The sequence below is a fragment of the Sturnira hondurensis genome, unplaced genomic scaffold (genome assembly GCF_014824575.4).
Source record: "Sturnira hondurensis isolate 20B ecotype Veracruz unplaced genomic scaffold, ASM1482457v3 Scaffold0007217, whole genome shotgun sequence".
In the NCBI taxonomy this organism is placed as follows: Eukaryota; Metazoa; Chordata; class Mammalia; order Chiroptera; family Phyllostomidae; genus Sturnira; species Sturnira hondurensis.
The window spans coordinates 1,127,257-1,138,605 of record NW_028079848.1 but is presented as its reverse complement, the minus strand read 5'-3'; the positions used below and the strand labels follow the sequence as shown (position 1 = coordinate 1,138,605).

The 11,349-nt window shown below is 52.5% G+C and overlaps 1 protein-coding gene across 1 annotated transcript; it reads left to right on the top strand.

Annotated features, from left to right (window-relative positions):
- The first annotated feature begins 811 nt into the window (after positions 1 to 811).
- S1PR1 (sphingosine-1-phosphate receptor 1) lies at positions 812 to 5,158 on the top strand. Its single transcript, XM_037051311.1, has 2 exons — positions 812 to 940; positions 2,528 to 5,158. The coding sequence occupies exon 2, from the start codon at positions 2,693 to 2,695 to the stop codon at positions 3,836 to 3,838; it is 1,146 nt and encodes a 381-aa protein (XP_036907206.1). The 5' UTR covers positions 812 to 940; positions 2,528 to 2,692; the 3' UTR covers positions 3,839 to 5,158.
- Positions 5,159 to 11,349: the final 6,191 nt, after the last annotated feature.

The window sequence follows — 11,349 nt, the reverse complement described above, 5'->3', positions numbered from 1 at the left end:
CCCTGTTCGGAACTTCCTGAGCTGCCCGCTCGGGCCGAGCAGCGGCCTGCCCACCCCCTGAGAGGCCTCTCAGCGCCGGCCAGAATCTGGGGCACCCTGCCCGCCTGGCGCCCGGCCACGGGAGGGGAACCCCCAGCAGTAGTTCGCCTGACCGACGCCGGCCCATCCCGCCCTGCGCCCCGGGAAAACCACTTTCTGCCCCGAGACCTCAAGTTTCGAGGCAGTATCGTGATGGGGGTGGGAGTGGAGGTGACAGATGGAGGCACGTCCCTTCCTGGGCCCCTCACCTCCCAGGCCTCCCGCAGCCCCATCTCAGCCTATTCCCCGGAACGCGGCCGGGGTCCCGTTTCCCCCGGTGCCCCGCCACGATCTCGGGACCCCGAACCCACAAAGGCTGCGGGGGCAGGGGACCAGAGAAGCGTGCTGTGGGACCCCGGGCGGTCCTCTGAGCCCGAGGACTTTTCCGCGGAAAAAAGTTCCCAAAGCCCCCCACCTCCTCTCCTCCCCACGGCTCGGGAGAGTGGTCTGCAGCGCCGGAGCCATGCCGGCAGGACGTGGGCGCGATTTATAGTTAGAATCCAGGGGGCCCCCAGGCTCCGCCCCTTCTGTTGTGTTTTTCTCCTTTTTTCTTTGGGCTGTTGGGGGGAGGGGCGCTTCTGCCCCACACCTTTCCTGGACAGTGCGTCCCTGCAGCCGAGATCCGGGTGGGAGGTTGGGGCAGAAGCTCTCCCCGCCCCTTCGTAGGAAGCCGCCCGCCCCGGCCGGCGCTCCGCCCGTTATGGCTCGTAGGCTGGCCAATGGAGAGGGCGGCTGGGGAGGAGGGGACCCCGACTCCACAAGTGCTGAGCGAGCCGCTGTCAGGCACCCGCAGCAGCAAGATGCCGGGCATGCCGTGCGGACCCACTGCTCTCCGAACGCCACTCCGTCCCGCCTGAGCGAGGTAGGGGCGCGGGCTGGGGCCGGGGCCCGGGCTGGGGGACCCCCCCGCATGGTCGGAGGGCTTCGGGGTCCCAAACGCACTGTTAGATGAAACGAAGCAAAAGAAAAACTTTCCAAACATCCATCGCCGGGCTCTGAAAACATGCCTCTCTGGGCAACGAAGGAACCCAGCACGGTCGGGTTGCTCTCGGGCACTTGTGATTTATGAAGTTTGGAAAAGGGTCAAGTCCCAATTGTAGAACCGACTGGCGGTAGCTATTGGAAGCTGCGGTTGGTCGGAGGGGGAGGAGGGAAGGCGCTTATTTCTGGAAATCCTAAAGACAAAGAATATTGGCGGAGGAGGGTTAAGGGCTAAGACTTGCACTTGCGGGCCAGCGGAGTGGGATTGGACGGGGCGACGCGGGGCGACGCGGGGCAACACGGGGCAACGCGGAGCTCCTGGGCGCGAGAGCTTCTGCCGTCCGCGGATGGGTGCGAGCGCCCTCGCTTCAATTCCTCCACTTTGACCCCAGTGTCGCTGTACCTAGGACCACTTAGACAACGTACAAGTAGGTTTCTGCCAACGAAGGCCTCCTCGAGTCCCCTCTACACTTTCTAGATCTCTGCGGAAGAGGCAACGGGCTGGGGGGAGGGTGGAAAATAGAACTGCTCCCGTAGCTCTCCAGTGAGTTTCTGCAGATCGGCTTTGCGCTGGGCGTCAGGAATGCAGAGGCATGCATTGTTAGGGGAGGGGGCGGGGGGATCACTTCTCTGTGTCGGCGATAGCCACGTTAACCAAAAACACTCTTTATACAATCAAGGAGTTTCCGAAACTGCGGGGGTTTATTGCAATCTCTCACCAATGGTTTTCGCCGGAGCTGCTTTAGATGCAGCCCCTTCTTGCCACTGGTGACGAGAAAAAGAAGAAAGGCAGGGCAGTTGCTTGGCGGTTCCTGTTTATCCCTAGGCCAGTGCGGGCTTGGCCGCCCAGACCACAGCAGCACGCTCGAATCCCCAAAACACACCTGCTACCGAGTTATCAATAGAGCCCCAACACGGGTTAGTTGCCAAATGACTTTCGCGCCTGTCTCATTTCTAGCAGTTCAGTGAGGGGACGGTTCTAGTCTCTCCGAGCCGGATGGCAGAGGCCTGCAGAGATGTGCGCCTGCACCTCATTTGGGCGGTTGGGCCTCCTTCTCAGAGGCCCGGGAGCCTCTGAGCTGGGGAATGCGGGCGGGTGGGGGAGAGAGTGAGAGGGAGGGAGTGGGGTCGAAGGGGCTCGCCTCTCCATTTTTCCCCTTTCCATTTGAGTGGACGTGACCACAAGGAGACTTTTTTTGTCTTGTTGGAGTTTTCAGTTGGGGGCGAGTTTTTGTGGGTGGTCAGTCTCCTTAGCTTTCTTCCCCTTCTTCCTTTTCCCTATTTTTAAAACCATTTTTTTTGCAAGAGATGAGAATTTGATTTTTTTTTTTAAACAAATCTCTCTCCGTGCGCTCTCCCCAAGTTCCCTGAAAGCAAATCCACGAAACTGGAGCAGTGCCTTAGAGAGGGTGAATTGTGCCAGTGTGCTGTGGCTTTTCCCCCTGACTCTCTTTATAACTTGTTTAAGGCGGCGGCTTCGGAGACCCCTGCAGCCCAGATACCCGGGAAGCCTGGATCTCTCCCGGTGAAGCACCCGTGCGGCCCGCAGCAGGCCCTCTCTCCGCCTCGCCCTGCCCTCTAGCGTTCTCAGTGGAGCAGCGCAACCCGGGCACCTGGGGCCGCGGTGCGCACCATGGGACCCACGGGCTCGCCGCTGGTCAAGGCCCTCCGCCGCTCGCTCTCCGACTACGCCAACTACGACATCATCGTCCGGCATTACAACTACACGGGAAAGCTGAAACCGGGCTCGGAGGAGAGCGGCCTCAAAGTGACCTCGGTGGTGTTCATTCTCATCTGCAGCTTCATCATCGTCGAGAACATCTTTGTCTTGCTGACCATTTGGAAAACCAAGAAATTCCACCGGCCCATGTACTATTTCATCGGCAACCTGGCCCTCTCAGACCTGCTGGCGGGGGTGGCCTACGTGATCAACCTGCTCTTCTCCGGGGCCAACACCTACAAGCTCACGCCCGTGCAGTGGTTCCTGCGGGAGGGGAGCATGTTCGTGGCTCTGTCCGCGTCCGTGTTCAGCCTGCTGGCCATCGCCATCGAGCGCTACATCACCATGCTGAAGATGAAGCTGTACAACAAGAGCAACAGCTGCCGTTCCTTCCTGCTCATCAGCGCCTGCTGGGTCATCTCGCTGGCGCTGGGCGGCCTGCCGCTCATGGGCTGGAACTGCGTGGGCGCGCTGCCCGGCTGCTCCACCGTGCTGCCGCTCTACCACAAGCACTATATCCTCTTCTGCACCACGGTCTTCACCGTGCTCCTGCTCTCCATCGTCATCCTCTACTGCCGGATCTATTCCCTGGTCAGGACTCGCAGCCGCCGGCTCACCTTCCGCAAGAACGCGTCCAAGACCAGCCGCAGCTCGGAGAAGTCGCTGGCGCTGCTCAAGACGGTGATCATCGTGCTGAGCGTCTTCATCGCCTGCTGGGCGCCGCTCTTCATCCTGCTCCTGCTGGACGTGGGCTGCAAGGTGAACACCTGCAGCATCCTCTTCAAAGCGGAGTACTTCCTCGTGCTGGCGGTGCTCAACTCCGGCACCAACCCCATCATCTACACCTTGACCAACAAGGAGATGCGCCGGGCCTTCATCCGCATCCTGTCCTGCTGTAAGTGCCCCAGGGCCGAGGCAGCGGGCAAGTTCAAGCGCCCCATCATCGCCGGCGTGGAGTTCAGCCGCAGTAAGTCAGACAACTCGTCCCACCCCCAGAAGGATGATGGGGACAACCCAGAAACCATAATGTCCTCTGGGAACGTCAACTCTTCTTCCTAAAACTGGAAGCTGCTGACCTGTGGGGAGTGCTCTTGCCAGGTCGCCCACCCCCCAGTGTTTGGAAAACGTCTCTGGGCCTCAGTGCTGCGAGGGAGGAGCTGCGGGAGCCGAGGGAGGGTGGGAGAGGAAGGCGCCGTGCCCGCCGTGCCGGGTGGGGTCCTGGGTACAGTCAGTCCTGTGAACAATGTGTGGGGAAGGGTGGAGAGCAGGTCCGAGCCAGGAGTCTGTGTCGTCCCCCAACTGGAGCCTCGATTTTGCACTGAGCCAAAGGTCTAGCCTTGTCAAGCCCCCGCAGGGCTCCTGGGCCCTCCCCAGAGACCAAGGGCCCCTTGTGGGAGTGTCTGTCTGGAGCTCCGAAGAGGAGATGTCACCTGTCACTTCAGTTTCCAACCACGTGAGTGTGCGCACTTTTGCTTCTCTGGCGATGCTCCAGAACTCACCCTCCCTTCCCCTTCCCCTACCTGGCGCTGAGTGGGGCCGGGGGGTGTGGCGTGGCCCATTTCCCCACCGTCTGCGGGGGACCGGTGGCGTCCAGGAGGCGGACTGAAAGGGGATGGCTTGCCCTGTCTGGCAGTGTCGTTTGCTGAGGCCAAAGTTTCCATGAAACCTGGATCTGTTTTTTGGAATTTGGTTGTAGTCACTTTGATTTTTTTTTTTTTTTTGGACATCTGTACAATGGCGTGTGTCACAGTCCCCTGCCATTGTGGCTGAAATCTGCCCAGGGAAGCCCAACGCATCTAAACGGTATTAGCCAGGACCCTGGGCATCCCAGGAGAAACAAAGGCACAAAACACGGTGAAGAAGGACTGAAGGGTGGACTTTATGAACCAAGAGGGATTTCCTGAGGAATCTGTCTAATGCCTGCAACATCCGTCTTTGGCACTTTTGTTGATATTTTTTTAATTTCAGAGTGTTGTGTGGGTCACTGCAATGGGATGGTTGGATTTGGTTGTGTTCCAAGTGTTTTTCATGATTTTTGAATGTATTCGTTTCAGCATTTTATTGGATTTTTCTAACCTGTGTTAACACCAGTGAATGTGTATTTCTAAAGAAAGTATCACCCTTTTTGTGCCCTTAAAGCATTACTTTAACTGAGGGGGACGCCAGAAGTTTTCCGGCTCATTAAGTAGTTCATGGAACATGTGTGTAAATGTTACAAAGAATAAAAATACATCGCTGTCTGTTTAGAATGGTTTTCAGTGCAATTAAACCAAGAAATGTCTTTAAAAAAAAGTATTTAATAGGTTTCTGACTTTTGTGGATCATTTTGCACATAGCTTTATCAACTTTTAAACATTAATAAACTGATTTTTTAAAAGATTCCTTTGTGAAGATTATTTTAAAAATAATTCTTAAGATCTTCTATTTCATTCCATGGCTCTTTGGAATCAAAGTTAAGGGCAAATGCCTGTTATTGCTTAAACGATTTTTACCTTAACAAACTAGGGTATAAAAAAAACCCAGAAACGTGCCCTGGCTGGTGTGGCTCAGTGGATGGAGTGTCAGCCTGTGAACCAAAGGGTTGCCGCTGGTTCAATTCCCAGTCACAGCACATGCCTGGGTTTTGGGCCAGGTCCTTGGTGCGTGGGGCACGTGAGAAGCAACCACTCATTGATGTTTCTGTGCCTCTCTTTCTTCCTCCCTTCCCCTCGCTCTGAAAATAAATAAATAAAATCTTTGAAAAAAATTTTTTAAACATGTGGTTTGTTTAGAAACCGCTCTTTCAGGAAGAGAAACTTCAATATGCGAACCTGAGGAGCAGTAAAGAATGAAAAACCACCTCCCTCTAAATACCGCACCGCAGGGAAATGTAAATGTTTGACTCGAATGTTGCGTCCATACCACGCTAAATTTAGTTCAGCCATTCGGTCCTAAAACATGGGTTTTTAAAGAAATAACACAGAACAGTGTGGTTGGAAATCAAATGTCAGTTTTTAAATGATAAAACAGCGGTCAGCTCAAACATATTGACAAAAGCTCACATTCTTGGCTTACCACCAGCATGCTGGGGAAGTGGGAATGTGGATATGAGAGATAACAGCACATCACTGAATTTTTCAGGACGCTGCCTCGGTCTCTCCCAGTCTACCCCTCAAACATTCTGCAGCTACGCAGTGTCCCCGGAGGAGTGAGTTGTAGCGTCAGGCTGAGTTGAAGTCACCTTCTATCTGCAAACTTCATAGTATCTGCAAGACCTGGACATCTCTAGTCATTAATGTCTCCAACTCTGAAAGGAGAGCGAGCGTCCTGGACAAGCTAAACAGAATTCTCGCCGTAGAATTCTTACTGCTCGTTGTATTGTCATTTTCGCTGGGGGTTGAGTGGAAGCCTTTTGCCCTCCAGGGCGATTGTTGTTCAGAATGTGTGCTTCCAAGTGTCGCAGAGTGTGCACAGGACACAGTTGGGACGTGAAGATAAACCTCACGTAATAGGGTGGATGTCATTTCTGGGTAAGGTTAACTGTGGGAAACAGAAGTGCGCTCACTAAGGAAGCCCTGGGTCACAACCCCCGGCTTCCTGAAGGAAATGCCAAAAATGCTCTGAAGACAAAAGGCTGGAAATACACTGGAAGGCCTGCCCATCTGTCTGTCGGCCAAGGCGGGAGGCGTGAGCTCATGCCCCCCCCTCACTTGCTAGAGCTCTCATTACACAGCTAAGCCTAATGGCAAAGCAAGTCCGTCTGGGGGTCCGGGGGACGATAAAGGGGTCCTGCCCCGGGATGTGGCTTTCTAAGCACAGGGGGGCTCACTCAACCTGGGGCAGATGAGGCAGGGCAGCTGGCCTTGGTGGGGAGTGAGGCCAGGCACCAGGGAGGGCGGCCTCGCTTGCCTACTTGGGAGCCCCGGCTCCAGGGATGAGATATGCTTCTTTTCCCGGAAACTGCAGGCTGTGCATTTCATTCCGAGAAAGCTGGGCCTTCACGGATGGTTTTCCAAGGCGTGGGAGGACAGATCCCTGGTTTTGGTACGGCACCGTGGTTGTGAGGAAGGCCATCTTGGTTGTACCCCAAGTGTGAGCATCTGGGTTTAATTCAGTATGTCCTGAGCATTGAAGATGGGAAAAGCAAGCGAACAAAAGCACAGTAACTGTATGTTTATACTAAAATAAACATCCATCAAATTTTGATTAAAACACGCAGAATTTTAAACAGTCTGTGCAACACTCGACATATTCCTTTTTTTATTTTGAGATTTATTTACTTTTAGAGAGAGGGGGAGGGAGGGAGAAGGAGAGGGAGAAAAACACTGATGTGCAAGAAAAACATCAATTGGTTGCCTCTCACATGCCCCCAGGGGGGACCTGGCCCACAACCCAGGCACGTGTCCTGACTGGGAGTTGAACCAGCAACCTTACAGACTGAGCCACACCATGCCAGGGCTTGACATATTCTTGTAAAAAAGTACTGTTGGCTCATAAATATTTAACAGATATTACTTTAATATTTTATTCCCAATTATATCAAGTCTGATGATAACTTTACAGAAACTTCAAATAAAAATCTTCTTGCCCTGTAGCCCTGGCTGGTGGTGTAGTTCAGTGGACTGAGCGCAGGCTGTGAACCAAAGGGTCACTAGTTCGATTCCTAGTCAGGGCACATGTCTGGATTGTGGGTTAGATCCCCAGTGGGGGCCATGTGAGAAGCAAACACACATTGATGTTTCTTTCCCTCTCTTTCTCCCTCCTTCCCCCTCTCTCTAAAAATAAATAAGTAAAAATCTTTAAAATCTTCTTGTCCTGTGGCTCAATGGGTGGGGCATCGTTCTGCAAACCAGAGGCTGCTGGTTCCATTCCTGTTCAGGGCATGGGCCTGGGTTGCAGGTTTGGTCCCCTATCGGGGCGCTTGTGAAATGCGACTGATTGATGTTTCTTACATCGATGTCTCGCTCCCTCCCTTCCCCTCTCTCTAGAAATAAATAAAGTCTTTTTAAGAAATCTTGTTTTCAAGTATGATCAGTAGAAAAATGACCTTAACTTGAGCCACAATGATTAGGAATTCATACTTTCATAGAAATGGGAATTTTGCATTCATGCTAACTACATACTGGATTCTATTTCAGTAACGTCAGCACTTGGGTTGGGATTTATGGCGTCTCTCCTTTTCCCCACAGTGTAAAAAGTCTTGTAAAGATTTTGGCTTTACTTTTTTCCAACTTGGGTTAATTTCTGCCCTGGAAATGGCCTGTGTTAAGGATGTGCCCAAGGCCACAGTCTTCTTGGAGTAGTTCTAAGCTGGACTGTGCTTTGGGTGACTTTGCCTCCTCATGCCTCCATTCATTCAGTACATCGCTGGGACCCTGGGGGTTTGCCAGACGATGGCAAGTACCTGGCAAAGTACTCAGCTGGGACCCATGCCCTGAATAGCTGTTTCAGAAGGGTGGTGGGCGCCCCTGGCGAAACCCTCCGAAGCGAAGGCTGGACGTTTAAGTGAATCTAAATATTAGCAACTACATTTCCAACCAAGACTTGAGCCATACTACTCAAGTGATGCATGAAAAGATTCTCACTATAAAATGAAGGTTTGATCTTATAGTCACTGGCCCACAAATTAATCCACAGTATCGGCGCTGATGCATTTGCATGATCCCTGTGTAATGTCGAACTCCTATTTTTTCAGTCTTGCTCACTGCACATTCAGCTGGTTTGCTAAGGACATCTAACTATTTAGAGACCAAACTGGCCCGATCTCCTTTGTCTCCCAACTAATTAGATCCAACCGGATATGTCTATATATATTTTCTAACTAAGTTTTAAACATTTTGAGGAAGGACTCACAAGTAACCAAAAGAAACCTTTATATAGGATCTTCTGTTCTTTCCCTGTGGGCACCGTAAGTTCTGATGAGGAGTCATAATAAATTGCATCATTTCCCCCACCCTACCTTCCTGCTTTTTTGATGTGTGCTCCACATGGTCCAAAAAAAAAAAAAGATCTCAAAATATTCTACCTGGCCTTCGCTGCCAACTTACTAACTGGGTAGAGTCACCCTGCAAACTACCTAAGCAAGCAACGTCTACTTGAGTCATGCAAAACCTTTCAGTTATGTACAAGGAAAAAGGATTTTGAACCAGTGGTTGAAGGAGCTAGGAGAGCCAGGAAGAACATAACTCTGAGTGAGGGTTAGACCTCCGTTAATTCAGTCTTTTCTCAGCCCTTGAGCAGAGCAGGGGCTAAGAGCATCCTTGGGTCCCGACGACGATAGTGCCCCCGATACATCCTGTACCCCCTGCGCTTCCTTCTTGAGTTCGGCCTTTCTAGTGATTGCTATTTCTCCCATGCCTTCCTGTTCGTCCCTTCAAGGACTGAGGATTAAAAATCAAAATTAGTTCTGTGTATATTCATGAGCAAAAGCCAAGTGTGGATTGCTGATTTGACCAGGCATTGCTACATTTTGCTTTCCTGTGACCACCAGCCAGCCTCTGTGTTAACAGTGGGTGAACACCTCGTGGTAAGTACACACTGTGGAATACTATTCAGCCATCAAAATGGAACTACGAGCGATGCTTGCTGCCCCTTGCATACATCTCAAAACCTTAAGTTGGGCCCAGAAAGCCAGCCAGCCACCAGAGAGAACATACCACGTGATCCCACTTTGGTGAAACCCAAGGGCAGGCAAAACTGACCTATTAAGACAGCAATCAGAAGCGTGGTAGCCTGGAGGGGAGGATAAACTGCAAAGGAAGATGAGGCACCTTTTGAGATTGTTAGCGATGTTCTGTATCTTCATTTTTTAGGGTGTTGTTTATTTGGGTATATACATTTGGCTAAACTTCTCCAACAACATTTGTAGGACCTGCGAAATTAAAAAAAAAAAACACAGCAAAAAACAGTGTGGTGGACTTCCATTTTTGAGCCGGAGGACTACTGGGGACTTTCCCTGTGACATTATTGAACAGGATTGCCAAGAGCTCGGTAGAGTGGGAGCCCAGTTCCAGCGGGTCTCACAGAGGGGACAGGCTCACTTCAAGTGACCCCTGAGGCCCCCGAACGAGAACACGAAAGTGCTCATCGCATCCCAATGGTGCTCTCTCTGCTTCTGCAGAGTGAGACTTTGCGCTTGGGAAGGATGTCTGTGTTTGGGCAGCAGGATAGTCTCGGGGACATCAAGTCTCAGCACTCTGCCATGCGTTGTAACGCTGGCCTGCAGACGCGGGTGGGGGCTGGGTGCCCAACCGTTTCTTAGCACCTGAGCCACTGTATGAAAGGTCAGGTAATAACACGTGTGCAGGGGCAAGTGCTGCCTTGTTCGAGGGCGATGGGCAGAGTGATAGGCGGAGGCAGGAGACCAGGAAGGCAAGCTCGCGCTCTTTTGTGACGGGACATCTTGTCGCCTGGGCTCAGCCCGGTCAGTGGGCTCCTTCCTTCAAGCAGCTCTGGGAGTCACTTAGCCATAGGCGCTCCAGCGTCCTGGCGCCCACAGATTAGGAGAGCTAGACAGGGCGCAGGGGTGCAGGGGTCGAGGGGTGGCTTATCTACTTCCCTCCAGCGCCAATCTCATGATCCGTCCACCTTTCTGCGTTTTGTTGATACCAGGACAGAAAGAACAGCCCTAGGGGCCTGCTCCTCCTGACAGGTGCGCCCAGCATTCACCCGGCTGCTGCAGGGTGCAGATGCTTGCCCCAGGCTGTGTGTTTGCTGGTTCTTGTCTTCACAGACGTGGAGGAATGACGCCACCCACCCCCCACCCCCGCCCCGGCTCTGGCACTTCAGGAACTCCTTCCCTTTGAGGCCCAGAGAGCCTGTCGTTGGTGTCAGCACGTCCAAACCCGTGAGTAACATTTCAGTCACTCATGTCTGTTGCGGCCCAAACTGATGACAGTGGCAGAGAAACGAGATGGCCGGGGGGGCCCCCCTGAGAACACCAGTGTGGCAGTGTCTTTAATGCGCTTGATACCCAGGAGGGCAGGAAGGTGACCTGAGAGTGGGAAGAAGCAGCAAGGCAGGGGTGGGATTACAGGAGCGTCAACTGGATTAGCTGCTCTCTCTGCAGTGTGTTCACCTAGACCTGCGTGAACCGTGAGCAGGGGTTGCTTAAGGGAAAAAGAAACCTTTTACTCAAAACCCTTTTGTGACTACTCACCATGGCTCACCCAGGTAGGAATTTATGACCGGGTCACCCTGGGAGGTCACTTTTCCTAGGACCCTTTTTGTCCCCACAGACATGGCAAGAAACACGCTGTTTTCACGAGTTTGCCCCCCGGTGGTGGTGCACCTCCTCCCATACATTGTGTTCTTCAGCAGCGTGAAATAATTTCAGTTCGCAAATAGAATTAATGTGGGAAGCTTCCAATCTTTGGCTTCTATTTACAAGCCAAAGTAGCTTGCAGGTAAATAAAGGGAAATGAACACTTAGCTTGGGAAGGAGCGACATCCTTGACGGTGATACCAGCGTTCAGGGTTTCAGGCTGCTCTAGGCCCCATGTGAAACCAAAGCACTCAACAGTGTTTTCGGTTTCTACCGCCCCCAGTTTTGTGCTCTGCTTCCTAGAGCCCGGCTGTGAAAGCTGCTGGGT